The sequence below is a fragment of the Chelon labrosus genome (genome assembly GCF_963514085.1).
Source record: "Chelon labrosus genome assembly, chromosome: 2".
Lineage (NCBI taxonomy): Eukaryota > Metazoa > Chordata > Actinopteri > Mugiliformes > Mugilidae > Chelon > Chelon labrosus.
In genome coordinates this window covers 24,919,625-24,935,082 of record NC_140338.1, presented here as the reverse complement: position 1 = coordinate 24,935,082, position 15,458 = coordinate 24,919,625, and the positions used below count along the sequence as shown (strand labels likewise).

General features: G+C 42.0%; 2 protein-coding genes across 3 annotated transcripts; both read right to left on the bottom strand.

The window, feature by feature from the left end:
• Positions 1–1,524: 1,524 nt before the first annotated feature.
• Positions 1,525–10,083, bottom strand: cpz (carboxypeptidase Z). Of its 2 annotated transcripts, none has more exons than XM_084563921.1 (13): positions 9,899–10,083; positions 9,346–9,378; positions 8,658–8,709; positions 8,170–8,492; positions 7,849–8,064; positions 6,213–6,448; positions 4,806–4,967; positions 4,543–4,701; positions 4,317–4,452; positions 4,087–4,226; positions 3,369–3,468; positions 2,806–2,951; positions 1,525–2,709 (listed from the first exon to the last, which is right to left on the bottom strand). In XM_084563921.1, exons 1-13 carry the CDS (start codon positions 9,993–9,995, stop codon positions 2,503–2,505), a joined length of 2,007 nt encoding a protein of 668 aa, XP_084420047.1. In that variant the 5' UTR covers positions 9,996–10,083; the 3' UTR covers positions 1,525–2,502. The 2 variants fall into 2 exon arrangements, with proteins under 2 accessions (XP_084420047.1, XP_084420048.1); XM_084563922.1 differs by having other exon boundaries at positions 6,252–6,448.
• Positions 10,084–11,197: 1,114 nt separating this feature from the next.
• Positions 11,198–13,156, bottom strand: LOC311495626 (G-protein coupled receptor 26-like; the record flags this gene model as incomplete). The annotated part of the gene is made up of 3 exons (XM_084555147.1): positions 11,198–11,553; positions 12,233–12,346; positions 12,483–13,156. The coding sequence occupies 3 exons, from the start codon at positions 13,154–13,156 to the stop codon at positions 11,310–11,312; spliced, it is 1,032 nt and encodes a 343-aa protein (XP_084411273.1). The 3' UTR covers positions 11,198–11,309.
• Positions 13,157–15,458: the final 2,302 nt, after the last annotated feature.

Sequence of the window (15,458 nt, the reverse complement as noted above, 5' to 3'; positions counted from 1 at the left end):
GCATATTACTTCAGGATATAATCATAACTGCAGGCTCAGTAAACACTTATGTCAGTCCAGCGGCAAACACAAAAATGGAAACGACTCTTCTGTTGAGCCTCACAGTATTCCAAGAGCAGATAAAACTCCAACAAAAATGGTCCAGTAAATGTCATCCGGTAAAATAGTTAGTTCACACCAAGTCTTTTCTCTATAATGGCTTAATGTCCGTTGCAGAAAATGTTCACAATTTCCATAAGAAATGCATACTTTTAACCTTACTTAGCTTGTATTAACCACACCATGATACCAAAACAGCTCTGAACTCTGAACTTTTGATTGACACTTCACTTGACCCAATAAGATGACTGTTTACCATTTTTTTTGGCACACTGTTGGCACGCCTGGTGCTAACCTTAGAAAAAATTGTGTATAAAACAGTCATGTTCTGTAGTATTATTGTCAAATCTGAAATGGGTGAGACTTCAAGCTGTGGTCCCATTGTGTTTTCCAGTCCACACCACCGAGCTACAGTCATGTTGAAGGCAAATATTATTGGGGGGGGGGGGGGGGGGGAATGGGCAGACATAAAATTCTTCATTTTCAGTGTATTCAAACTCCTATTATTCAGTACCAGTAACACTTATACAGAAAAATGTGTTATCTTTCGAAAGAGGCCAAAACCATGCCTGTACTCCAAATGTTTCAAAAACAGCTTTAAATTTACTTTGGGTGGCGTTTTAGGCCAACATTACAGGAATGTCAAGAATGTCACTAACAATATTAACCATCCCATTCAGCTGTGGAAGTTACAGAATTGCATACAGTATTTTGTATTCTGATATTCAAATATTTTCTCTACTTTTTACAGCGTAGGAAGTAAGATAAGCAATAATGCACAACGGGGGGGGATACTTTACTACCAAATGCTATATTAAATTAGTTCCAGGTAGAGTACAGTGGAGTTTCCTGTGTATTTTATGTAGTGCTATTCACACCCTGTTGGCAACTTCTGGGCAGGGAAATAACATTAACTAGCAATGGAGAATTGAAGACAATTGTGCCAAATAAAATAAACCAAATTAAAAAGAGCCGCTTACCTTTTAATTATCAACTGAAAGAATTTGTCTCCCGTGCAGAAAACTAGCAAGATGCCTTGAGGTTTCTTTTTATAAAAAACTAAACTGAGTAACTGAGCGAACTGTGAGTACATAGTCTCCATTTAGAAAGGTCGGGTGTATTACATTATTATAGCATTACAACATGATGCCCTCGGTTCTGTAGCGTAACCAATTAAAGCAAAATACCTGCACCTGTGTTAGGCGCGAGGATAAACAACGCACCTGGACAGCTATTTTTGTATGCTTCTCTGGCGCCCCCTGGTGACCAAACATTTCCTCGCAATGAGTGTGAGGCTGCGGTGCCAGATATACGGTAATTGTCGTATTTATACGATGGTTTCAGGGCCCATACCATATGAAAGGGCAAATACGATGCGATACGATAGTTAGCCATCTGACTGACAGTGAATAAAGCAGTTGTTTCATTCAAATGGACAAGTCTCCGTTTTTATTCCTTGGGTTATTGCAGGTTCATGCACATAGAATAGCTTTGATTTTAAATGCACTGTCCTAGTGTGTGTGTGTGTGTGTGTGTGTGTGTATGTTTAAGTTGTTTTAGTACATACAATAGTTTGGGTCAAAATATGATCATTTTAAAGCGACACTACAATATTTCTTCATTTCCCATCTTGCAACACTGTGCTAAAGTAAGCCCACTGGTGTCTATTTTATACTTGACAACATGTTACTCTGCTTTAAGCAAAATATATTTGGGATAGAAACAGTGGCAGAAGCATTTTAGATGTCATTGTTATGCTTGTAAAAAAAAAACAAAAAAAAAACAAAGCAATAATTTCTACTGCTCGCAGACGGTACAGCATTACTGTTAATCCGAGCTTAAATATGGCTCTCCATAACAGATGCTGTTACTGGTCCAGGAGGCTTTTAACAGCATGGCCTGTATTATGAAGAAAGTGTGGCTACATGTTACGGGAAATTTGCTGGTGTAATGTGATGACAAAAAAGAGTGACCAGTTAAATTTTGAGATGATTTTTTATGTAGCTGCCTACACATCTGTAATCTGCAATCATTCATATCATGTGATCATATCCAAATAAGTGCAGTATTTGTGACTGTGTTTGTTTTAGCAAGGCAGCCAGTTATGGTATCCATACCTCATTCATTCCCCAGTGATTTGCTTAAAGCTAGTTAAATGCAGCTGCAAAGTAATACGGACTAAAGCCTTGCTCAGCGGCCAGAACTTAATGTGTTGCCAGGTGGGAGAAAAAAAAAAAAGCTTATTCACATCCTTTTAATAAGCACTGAAATGTGTGTTGGGTTACGTATAACTGCTGCTACATAGACGCCTCTGAGAGCACCGGTGGGGCTGGATGTGGCACCGTCCATCACCAGTCTCCCTGCGTAGTAGTACATCAGGATCTTTATTTCCCCATAATTTGTCTAGACATTTCGTAGCAGCCATTGTGGAGGGGAGATGCCAGACTGGGAGAAGTAGTTCCACCACCACTGTTTCTCCTGCCTCTCTACCCCTGCTTCATCCACATTCGGCTCGCTGCTGTAGCGCTCAAACTGGTTGTAGGGGTCAAATCGTTCCCATGTGTCTACTGTGGGGAAGAGGTGGTCGTCGATATCGGGCTCCACGGGAACCTGGGTGCGAAAATTACAGAGCAGAGGTGGTGAATTGATGACCATGCACGTCTTGGGAGTGAGATTAAAAAAATGTGCATGACAGAAGAGCCAAACCTGCTCCAAGATAAAGTCAACACGTCCAGCTCTGGTCATGCTATAAGGCATATGAATCCTCTTTGTGACTCTGGAGTAACCCTTAGCCGTGGCGGTCAGGATGTGAGTGCCAGGGTTTATCAGCCTCCAGTAGTCTCCATCTTCAGCTGAAGGCGAGGGAAGTGAAGAAAACATAGTGAAGTAAATGAGCAAAGAACTTGACAAAAAAAGTACAAACTATGCTTGAAAATGTCTAAATACTACAAGTCAGTAACATACAGTATAAATATATCCCACTTCTCTACCACAGACAGCATCATAGATAGATAGATAGATAGATAGATAGATACTTTATTAATCCCGAGGGAAATTCAAGCATCCAGTAGCAGTAACATACATTGAACATACAATACAAAAACTATATAAAAAACAGAAAGTAACTAGAAATAAAATGTTTTATACAACTATAGACTATGTTAAAAATATAAAGTGACCTGTTAAAAATATAAAGTGACCAGTAGAGGTAGAAGTTTTTTTTATATATATATATATATAAAAAATCATGCCAAATAGACAATATTTACCTGTGGTGACATCTTTCCTAATTCCCCTGACGGAGATAGTTGCACCTTTTATCCCGTTCCCATTAACATCCTTAACTACTCCCTTTATTCCTCTGTGGACCTGTTCAGAGAAAGTGAGCACAGTGACAAGCTATATTATTCCTCTGTCCCACCCAGTATCACCTGAATACACCACACGTATCATTTTTATGATGCAGAATCAAAACCAGTGAATAATCGATCACCACATTTGGGGGCTCTAAGAGCTGCAATTGATGAATCTTTTCTTTCTTTTATGCTTCACATTCAGCAAATGGTGCAAAAGCTGAAGCTGGGTTTTTATTTTAGGACTAAGCCTCTCAGAGTCTATGTTTCCTCTACTGATGCCACAAAAAGGAAGTAAAGGAAGTAAAAGTTGAAACTAAATTTTTCTCAAATTCATTCTCAAAAGCTTCTCAATGTTTATCCATATAATAATACTGTATATCTACCTCAACTATGTCTAGATAGCTAGGGCATCCTGTTTGCTCCATTTCCTCAGAATTTTAAATGACTTGGAGCCTTGTAGTTAGTATGCTCCCTGTCTTGGTTCCTTTTAAAGGAGATTTTCAATCTCAGTTAGACTTTTCCTGGTTACATAAAGGTAATGATGTTAATAATAACAGTTCTCTTTAAATTAAGATTGCCTGATCGAGCAGTTCATTCTTCCCGTTAAGAAAAAAACAAAACAGATGCTTACAGACTCAAGAAAACTGAGCAGAGCTTCCTTATTCCTCTTCCATTCTGGGTAAAGCTCGGCCTCTGAGGGGAATTTGTCACAGCCGAGCTCTACGGTGATCTCTAGACAGTTGGTGTGCAGGTAATTGAAATCTGACATGCCTGCAGAGGTTGGGAAATGCACAATTAAACTGAAAATCAGTGGAGTATAGAGCTTCAAGGGTTCTCTTTGTGGTTTTAAAAGTAGCTCACCACCAGCAAAACTGTACCACAGAGCACCATTGATGATGCCCCTGGTCCGATAAAAGGAGGCTCCACATCTCTCTGTGTCATTGTTTGACATGGTGTCATGGGCGTCGGCGTAGGTACGAGCCAGCTGCTTGAATACCTGAACAATGGAAGATATTATGTGTGGATATTGAGAGAGTGTACAGTGCAGCATTTGTGTTGTGTTTACCTATAAAAACTGCTTTCTCACCTGTTCATCTGGAGTGGGTGAGAACATCCTCTCCTCTTGGGGATGCCTCGAGAAGTCGAAGGGATAGGAGACCACCAGCTCCCCTCCGTGGAGGCTGGCAGACTGAACGAAAGGCAGTGACCTGATCCACTTCATCACTGCATAGGTCTCTGGTGCCACCTAGAGCCCAAAGACTGGATTAGATGGTTCTGGGATCCAAATTGAAATATCTTATGCAGACACTTCTCCATAAATGTTGTGTAGAACAACTAACGCCATCCGACCTTCCCAAACCAGTAGGCATCAGGGATTGGGATGTGGTCTATGCGGTAGTGTCTGCTGCGCCGGTTCCGGTAGAAGACGGAGGTGAGGTCAGGAAAGTTGCGGTTCAGGTCAAGGTTCTGGGCGTTAGTGCGACCGTTGGTCCAACCATTCAACAAGTGGCCCTGAAACGTTTAAGTTCAAACAACTAGAAAACTTAAAAGCTGTAGAATAATTCAGACTGGTATTAATTACAATGGCAATGATGACGATTAGTGGGAGCAGTGATGATGTTAAGACAACACTAAGCAGATTACAGGAATATTAGTCAGGAATTCAAGAAGGAACATGTCAGACTACTTCTGATAATTCTATTGTTAACATGTAGACAAGACCATGTATCCGCCATGAGAAGAAGTGACAAATGTATCATTCTATCATTCATTAAAAAAAAAAGGCCATTTGATCTGTGATATTTTCAGCCAAACAATCAAAAACAGATTTCTGGATTATGCAAACAGTTACATATCATGAACTGTTGCATTTTTGGTGCCATATGCAGAACAAATATGGCAACGGTTTGACGTTTCACTTTCCTCTTTTATGCATTAAATCCAACAGCAAACTGTTATATGATACATGCAATACATCATATATGAATATTCAATTCAAAGTATATTGATATTCAAAGTATAATAATACATTTCAAATGATATCATATTGATAAAATGCTTGTCTTATGCTGCACATTAGCACTGAAGTTTCAGCCCAGTGAATGTCTCTTGTAGAATGTAATACTCTGTCACCATAAAGAAACTGGGCTACACAATACATCTGAGACCACACTGTACATTATATAGATGGACATTCCTCATAGTGGACCTCTTAAGCTTTCTCATGCGTTTGTCAGTCCTGTGTCAGACAGCTGACACATATTTATGCATGCACATGATCAGTCGACAGCATAATCTGAATGCAGACTTCATGCAGAGTATAACGTACAGTGACCTAAACAGAGCTGAGAGGCTTCTGCAAGTGCTAAGCAAGCTAGTAAAGGAAAAATCCTCCATGCAGGGTACAAACAGTTGTCCCACTCCCCGCAAACTTATTTTTAAAAGTTGCAAATTCAAATAAAAAAGAAGTTTTCCTTGTTGGGAGTGGGAAAACCTTTTGTGGAAAGAAGGACTAGACATGCAGACAGAACTGACAAGAGGTGGAAGAGTTGAGTGCTCTAATTCCATCAGTGTTTACAAAATTCCTGCCACCTGGTCATAGGGTTTCACTATAGCGTACCATTTCTATATTCCCAATCTAGAGGGCTAATGCATCCCATTCTTCCACCTCCACACCTCAAGCTGAACAGATGGAACAAACAGTGGGTTGGGAACGGATAATGGAGGTTTGTCTTTCATCCTGTTAACAATATTTACTTCGTGGTTGGCGAGCTCCGGGTCATTGCTATCCTCTACCTCTGAGGCGGCCAGCTCATAGCCATCGGGGTTCATGGAAGCCAGAATGTGGATGCGAGTGGTGTTGATGATGGTCTGAATTCTGTGGTTTCCCAGAATGTACTCTGAGCACAGATACTGGGCCAGGTAGATAAGCAGCTGGCGGCCCAGCACCTCGTTGCCGTGCATGTTTCCCACCAGCTTGATCTCTGGCTCCACTGCAGGTCATGGGTGGAAGCAAACTTGATTATAGCTGCATTCAGTGACTTTGGCCTCTCTGGGGCAGTAGAACAGGCTGCCAGATCAAGTCCAACTTAAGTTATAGTCCAATGTCCTGTGAGCCTCAATAGGATTTACCATTTAAATACATAAATAGAAAATAAATTCAATACATGTTCTGTATTATTTTACATACACATATAGTAGCTGTAACATTATTCCCTCAGAAACTCAAACCAATCAACCAGAGAGAGAGACTGATTACAACATCTTATATAGCTGTGAAACAGTCAGTATAGTTAACACAACATTTGACACCATCAAGTTATGAACTGAAAAGCTTTTACGTTCCTTTGAACATTAAGATCACACGTCTAATCATTTGCTAGGGGACAAGAAGAGTCCCTACATTTCTTTGTCTGCAGGCAGCACAGAACATGGTCAATACACACCTACGAGAAAGAATCATTGCAACTTTTTGAATAAATAAACAATTCCCAAAGCTATTTCTCATAGATGATTTGTTTTTTCTACTTCTTCTAAGGTTTTCTGACAGTCTCCACACAGCTTGTTCTCTCTTCCTGACCTCTAATTATCAGGTCAGATTTGCTTAGCTTTTTTTATTTGTATTATATTTTTGTATTTTTTGTATTTTTGTGACAATTGAAAAGTTTCTGTCAATTTCTCTTGGTACTAACATGGCAACATGGCCACTGGCAGAAAAAAAACATGACATATGTGGATGCAAATGACGTTCTGACTTGAACATTTAAATGTCCCACTTTAGGGCTTCCTAAATTTAAACTTTTAATTGTCTTGCTACACTTGACTTTTAGTAACTGGTGGACCAATTCCTTATTTGTTTGAAATGAAATACTAATGTGACGCGTCTGCTGACTGGATTTGTCAAAGTGGATATGTTGTGTTATGTTATTTTTTCTGTTAAATTGTGTTATACTAAAAGATGTTTAACTTTTACAGATTTACACCTGATGACTCTGGAGCCCCAGGGGAGTACTGCTGCAACTTTACCACCTTGGTTCATTGTCACAACCGTCACTGGTGTTGTTTCCACATGAAAAGAAAAGAGGTCTGAAAGCTACCAGCCCGGGAACAAATAGATATTTCATGGAGTGTTAGCTGGGTGTGTACATAAGAAACTGTATGTTAAATATTTCTCATTATCATTATTTAAGTGACAATATATCAGTGTTGCTTTAATATTAGTTTCTACTGCCCCCATGTGGCGAATGTATTAATCCACGTTTAGGTGTAAGATGAGCATTGGTGCAGTGTGGGCAAACAAAGCAATGAAAAAGAAATCAATTATGACAGGAATACTGACACCACATTATTAGTGTTCAATTCTCATTATTTCAAATAACTATATCTTACTCACATAGCTCGTGCTGTCCTGGGTTTTTGGAGAACTCAATCACCAGCAGATCCCTGCCCTCAGTGCTGCGTCCGATGCTGTAGACGTGAGAGATGTGGGAGCACTTGGCTGCTGTCCTTTTCAGTAAGCTGTACATCTGGGTGTTGGAGGTATAGGTGAACTGGATGATGGTGCTGGGTTCCTCAGGAGACAGACTGGACAGTGCTATCTCCTGTCTGGCTGAAGGAGGGACACAAGGTTTTGGGGAAAAGAGAGGATGTTGGTTTCACAGGGCAAATGGTTTGAATTGGTCCAAAAAACACAGAACAACACTGTGACCTCTACCTTTCAGCCCTGCCAGTGGGTCGAAGCAGCCCTCCTGTTCACTGGCAAAGAAACGGTCGCAATCCAGGAAGTAGGGCCAGGCCATCTCGATGGCCTCAAAGGCGTGTATGCAGTCCTTCCTCAGCGCCTCACATGTGCTGCGGCATGGTTTGATCATCTTGTCGTTCTGGCAGGGCGAGGCTAGCACCGAGCAGCCTACGAGACGGATCTCGGGGGAGCAGTCCCCGTTGAGGAGGCCATGGATGACGCTCAGAAGGAGGTACTCGGCGCCTGACTCCGCGTCCATACGAGTCCGGTGGCCAAGGATGTTGGGGAATATCGTTCTGTATGCACGATTTACAGGATGAATGAACAACTGGATTTACACAGAATCACCACAATCAAGAACCTATGAATACATTTTGATTTAAAACAATAAGGAACAATGCCTCAACACAAAATGAGTGGTTGCAGACTGATTTCTTGGCGTCCCAACCTCTACGACCTACTTAGTGTAATCCATATCATTGCAGTATCCTAGGTTGAGCTCTGTGCAAGTAGCTGTTGAGAGACAGAAGAGATAACGAAAGTCAATACTTTCAAAAGAGCAATGGGTTAAATATCAAGTCTTATTTAGGCCTATGCTCAATGATCCATATGTCATCTATATCTTATCTCTATGCCACAAGTGGATCTTATGACAAATGCTATAAGCTTCTTACACCTCTCATATGTTGTCACTAACCACTTTGCACAGTTGTGATCACATTTACCACGCTTCTTGGTGGGAAATCAATGAAAGAAAGCAGAAATAATTGAAGAAATAAACTCTACTGGCTATATTTACAATGATCTAGCGGGAAAATATACTGACGCTCTAATGAATGGTGTCTAAGAGCAGACCAGTGCACTATGGAGTTTTTGAAGCTCCAGAGATCCTCTCAAACACAGTGATCTTGAGCGCTGCATTTCTTTCTAGCTCTGAGGAGACCAGACCTGTTTCATCTTGTAGTAGCTCCTGGTATTTCAACAAGTTTCCAGCCCTAAAGGTCAGGTCATAGGATGATGATTCAACTTCCACTCATGTAACATTTTAGTTAAGATCTCTCCTCATAGTTGGAAAGAAATGCTATGTTCCATATATTATCTACTGCATTCTCTCCACGCTGGAGAAATTTGAATCAGTTGGTCACATACGTTTTTCATCATAAGCGTTGTTGCTGCATCTTCCTGTAAAACAAACAAACATGAAAACATCAGTGGGTCGTAAATCCAACGCTAGGGGGCGACATCTTCAAAAGCACGAAACAAAGCAGGAACTCTCTTTACTGTAATCACTGTTTATGACCAGCCTGAGAACAACACATCACCGTGTGTCTGTCACGTTAAGTTATTGCAAAGTTTTGCATTTTAACTGAATCATATGGATGTTTGCAGACATTTGGTTTGAAGCTTCGACATACTTGGTAATATACAGATTTACATTAAAAAAAAACAAAAAAAAAAACATAACAAGTACAATAAACTATTTTCACTAGTTACAGATTTTGAATGATAGGTTAGATATTATAAACAGATCAGTTGGATTCCATATTGAGCGGAGACGGATCAATGTTTGTTGATACAGACCTCAAATCCTCCATAGTAGTGATAAACTCTACTTTAAGTTCCATGCCACATCGAGTCAGCCATGCACCATAGCTTTAGTGCGCGTACGCATGAAGCGGCAGCGTTAACCGAGTGGCCTTACCCAAGATCTCGTCTTCCGGATGACAACTGTGCTGCGGGGCGCACCAACAACTTTTCGTCAAGCACAGGAACGGCAGCACCAAAAGACTTAAATGCATGTTGTAGCGCAGTAAGCTGCCTGACAGCCGCTGTGTGTGATGTGGCAGTGTGTGTGCTTCTTTTCCGTCTCCTGTGCTGGATGATAATTACCACCCACAGCATGGAAACCTCCTTCCTTTGTCTGAACGGAGCATCCCTGACCCGAAAAAAAAAAAAAAAGAAAAAAAAAAAAAGCGAGCCTGGATTGTGGCGAACTGCTGTGCCGATCATATTTCACTGCACAGAACTCTGCGTATGCGTGTGTGTGCGTGAGAAGAAACGTGGCTTGTGGGGGTGGAAGAAGTTCATGCCTGCTGTGCTTTGACTTAATAAAGCTGCCGAAGCAATTAAATGCAAGAAAATATTTTTGCACCATTTGCGTTTGTGTGTGTGAAACTTCATCAATCCGGATCTCCACTCTTTGTATTCCTGTAATAATAAGCTATTAGCAGGCTATAACAGAGGAATTATAATGCGCCTGGCAGTCGTTCCCATCACAGAGGTGAAGAAGGCCGTGAGAATTTCAAAATAAACCCCAGGAGTGTGCAAATAATTAAAAGAGACAACAATCTGATGCGCAAAATTCCGTTTATAACCTTTGGCTCTCCTTATTTGCTTTCCTTGTGAAATCCTGAATACTTCCTCAATTTTAGGCTAACTCAAAGTGAAAACAAATCTGAAATGGAAAAATTAAAAAACAGGTTACAGCTCATGCTTGCGTAAGGTCATATTATGTGATATGCCACTGATGAATGCCGTGCAGTGTTACAATATCTCCAGAATCTAATGATGTTTTACTGGTATATATCAGACTCAGAGCATGTCTGTGGCAGTGAAGTTTATTTTTAACACTGTGATATAACATCTTAACACATTCGCATAGTCATTTTTTACACCCCGTTGGCACTCATTAACACAAACATATAAGTTTAGCTTCGGAACAGTCAACACAATGAACATTTGTCCAGGTTTTCACTGAAACCCGAAAGACCGCTTCCCGACAAATTCACTAATACAGTACTCACAGCTGCATTTATACCAGTGACAGTACATGAGCATGGTGATGGGCTTTTCATGTATCCCTGGCAAAGAAAGGACAATTACTGAGCCCTGTGGAAAGAGCAGTCTGAAAAGGCCTTTTATCAGAAGTGCTTGAGGTCTCATTGAACAGAAGCTGTTACATGCCCTTAACAGTTCTTCCAGTGAATGAAGCAGGCCCCTGGTCCAACTTAAATGTCCTTGAGCAATGCATTGGCTTCTTTCCATCTGCTGAGCTGGCTACTTACCCTCGTGGAAGGATCGAGTCACTTAAAAACCAGCATACTGAGAGAAGTTCAGGTAACGCTCGCAAGACATTTATGATCTGTGGAGTCCAAGGTGCTGGTCAGGCTGTGGACAGACAGGAAGTACTGATCCTTCCTCGCAAACCAGCTGATGACACTAACCAGAGCCTTCCTGTACTGCTGCCGCAGAAGACAGTAGACGAAGGGGTCGCTGGAGGCCTTGGCATAGAATAAACATTTGGTGGCGATACCCCAGTAGCGTGGGATGTGCACAGAAGGCAACAGCTCCACCAACCTGAAGGAGGACGAGAGTAAAATGTCAGGTCTGCTGGCCCTGGTGTACTTGAAGTATAAGAAGTTATACAAATATTGGGGTTTCTTCCACTTTTTTCCTGGTCAAGGCAGTTTGAGAGGACTTTTAAGGAGTTTAAGGACGGCAGCAGAGACAGTAAAGGGCTTAAATTAATTAAATTGACACTTGGGGAAAATGTTCAGTAGATGGTTTTAATTTATTATTTTTTAAATGGCATGCATGACCTTCCATTGTCTGTGTAGTACAATTTCTGGCAGCTGCCATTTTTGCTGCCCCAATATCTGCAAAGTGACTCGGTAAAACGCTTTATCTAGTGCCTTTGCACATGTTAGCTGCACAAAAACTGAAGCAATCCACAGCAATATCAGTGCATTCATGGCTAAATCTCATTATGTTGATACCGTTAGAGAAGTAATGAGTCGACTTTATAGTAGATTTAGAAGAGTTTTTAGTAATTCTCACATTCTTCTCTATGTTGCAACATAACAACGACACTTAAAAACAAACAAGCCATCCAACAGCACTGAAACAAAGACACTGAGTCTAAGCTAGACTGCACATAAAGTCTGTTTCAGTGCTACTGGGACTCTGTGGATGTCATAAGGTGTTATTGTAAGGAACGCCAACTATTAAACCAGACAGTAAGCATGTAAATTGTTACCTTGTTATAACATAGGGTGAAAAGCAGAGGACGAAGGAACCAATGAAGACGCAAATCTTCTTAGCAGCACGCTGCCTTCTTTTCTTCTTTTGAGCCAGACACCTCTCCTTCACACTGACAGACACACAAACAGATTAATTTATGTCTAAATGAACAGTTTAGGTCACCAGTATATGCATTTACAATGAGATGCCCATTTTCTCCAGCCAAATAAAAATATCTGAGGCCTCATCTCTCCAGTATCCTGTACCTGGGGTGAATATCGACCAGCAGAAGCAGAGTCTGAACTGTTATGACATCTATCCTCTTGCAGTGGGACCTGGCCACTCTCAGAACTTTCAGGTAGGCGAAGCACATGACGAGGAGGCAGAGCGCGAAGCTGCTGCAGTGGAACAGCACCGTGAAGGTCGCATAGGCTTTCAGCTGAGGCGCCCGCCCCGCGTCCAGGTGCACCGTGCACGAGGCGTAAGTGTGGCTGTATCCCCCCCACTCCATCATCAGCTGGGTGAGAGAGAAGATTAGAGAGTGCAGCCAGGAATAGGCCACGATGAGAATAGCGTCCCTGTAGCGCATCTTGCTGGAGTAACTCAGGGGAAACATCACCGCGACCCACCTGTCCATGCTCAGCGCGGCCATGGTCAGCATGGCATTACTGCTGGTGAAAGTCTCGGCAAAACTGACGGCGTGGCAGAACGTGTCCCCGAAGGGCTTTGCGCTTTTGGCCACCCCTAGAAAAGTGGCAGGCATGTTGACGACAGCGAGGAGGATGTTGGAGAAGGAGAGATTTAGGACGAAGATTCCAGGCACATGGGACCTTAAGTCGGCGCTCTGGGTGAAGCATAGCAGCACTGACAAGTTTGTCAACAACGAGACAACGGTTATGACCACAATGGACACTTCGAGCAGGAACTCCGGTATGCTCATCTCTCGAGACTTAGAAGCAGTTTTGGGGAGGATACTGTGGAGAGTCCGCCATGCTCTCTGCTCTTGCCCCCCACCAGGTGTGATGGATGGTCACTGGCACATGACAGACGCGCTTGTGAGAAGGAGAAACGCACAGAGAGAGAAAGACAGCTGAGAGAGAGCTGTCCAGTGCTGAAATATCCCAAGATATCCTGTCAGTCTAAATCAGTTGCTTCATGTATCCGGGAACCGTCTGGATCTTGATCGTGCTCCAACACCTCCACTAATCACATGTAAAGTCCAAAGTGAAAAGCTGTGCAAACGAGGACTTGAGGTTACCAAGAAGTGCTCTCTCTCTGTTTACTCTCTGTCATGCGCACTATCCGGCGCCTCCTCTCTCTCTCTCTGGCAATGCCGTGCGCCCTGCACGTGCAGCCGGTAGCTGGCTCATGTGAGGCTTGAACAATATTCATGCAGGCAGGAGTTAATACGAGAGACGGAGATGTCATGGTGTTTGCGCACAAGTTTCATGTTTCTTATCCCAAAAGATGAGCCACGCTTCTGCGCGGATGACCTGCAATGAAATGTTTATAGGACTGCTTCTTATTTTAGACTTCTTTATTCATCCGTGGCGTTTGTCTGTAAATCAGTTGGTATTTAGATAGGCTACTTAAGTTGACAAACAGGATATATTTTATGACTTTAAACACCTGCCAGTGAATCAGCATATACACATAGCCACAGTTAAGCTGTGATCACAGTGGCAGATTGAGTACACAACATCAGGTGAAGCACACACACACACACACACACACACACACACACACACACACACACACACACACACACACACACGGAATCACTCATCTCCATAGCAACACCAAATCTCTGGTGGCTTCATCACTCTTTGAACTTCATCTTACTGATTTGTGTTGCTCTCCCCTTGTGAAAACTGCCTGCTAAGAACCATTTGCCACATTTAAACACACCTCTTGAAAACCCAAGGCAGTGTGCTAGTGATGATATACATTACAAAGACAGGCTGAAGGGAGGACATTACGAGAAGAGTGATGGAACCTGAAAGGATTTACGGACAGGAAAGACATGAGCAAGCTGGAGATGGATGGATGATATCTGATAGTGTTGTTGTTCATCTGTTTCAGACTTTCATTTATTTCTGTAAACCACCCGAACTGTAATGCAAATGGTTTTTAATCATGACAACCCAAAATGCTGTCCCTCTAAAAAGCTGGTGGGAATGACACACGTGTGGGTTTTCTCTGAAGGATTTAATACAAATCAAACCGAGGAGTAAAGTGAAATATGACAACCATTTTATGTAATTCCTTCTCATAATTCATAATTGATTTGCAATGTACACTATTAGTCGATGAAAAATGCATATTCGAATGCTAATTTATTTTTTCTTGTGTTAAAAAATGCTCCATGCCACAGCAGGCGGTGGCTGGACAGCTGATTGTGTTTGCAGATGAAGCGTCTCCATGTCAGTGAAGAAAAAGCTCCCTTTATCCTTTGTTTTTAAACCCAGCGACAGTGCTTTAAATTTAGTATTGACATGTTCATCAACCTGTGCTAGAGGACGCCTCTTCACTCTGTTTGCTGTGTTGTGATTTTACAGCTGCATGGATGATTCCTGCCACAATGTAGAGGACGTATATATGAACTGTGTTTCACTTCATTTCTCCGTCACCTCTGCGAGCATATAGAGTGCGCTAGTATGTGGGAATGCGTGGGCTGCTTTTTCATCCCATTACATACTGTATGTTGGGAATGATGGTGGGCTGTGTTGCTCTCCTTCCCCAGCTCCCCAGATGTTGTTTATTCCAACTGCCTGCAAAGGCTGCCATCATATTAATGCTATCAGGTTCTTAGAAACATATACCGCATATGCAGCAATGCCTTTTTTATTTTTTATTTGGTCATCCTGTAATCCTCGGTGGTACTGCTGTCTCTGAGCGTGTTAACTTAACGGCTGTGGAGGAAAAATCCCTTTGTTGGAGGGAATGAGAAATCACCCCTCAGCCAGAAGGAACCCTCTTAGTGATCACGTGTTTTCTCTGGGTTTTCTCTGGGCCAGAGAGGCGGTTATGCAAGCAACAGAATGCTGATGGCAGAAGCACTTAAGAAGTCCACCCGACTCTGCCCTAAGCCGCTGCCCCTGGCGCCCCTGGTATGAGTATGTATATGATGTGAGTATGTCTGCCATTATGCAATATTGCAGTTCCCACGGTGGGTAACACAGTATGGAGCTCTCTGCTACCTTAATTTCACCTTAATTCAACTAGAAAATGATTTTAGTCTT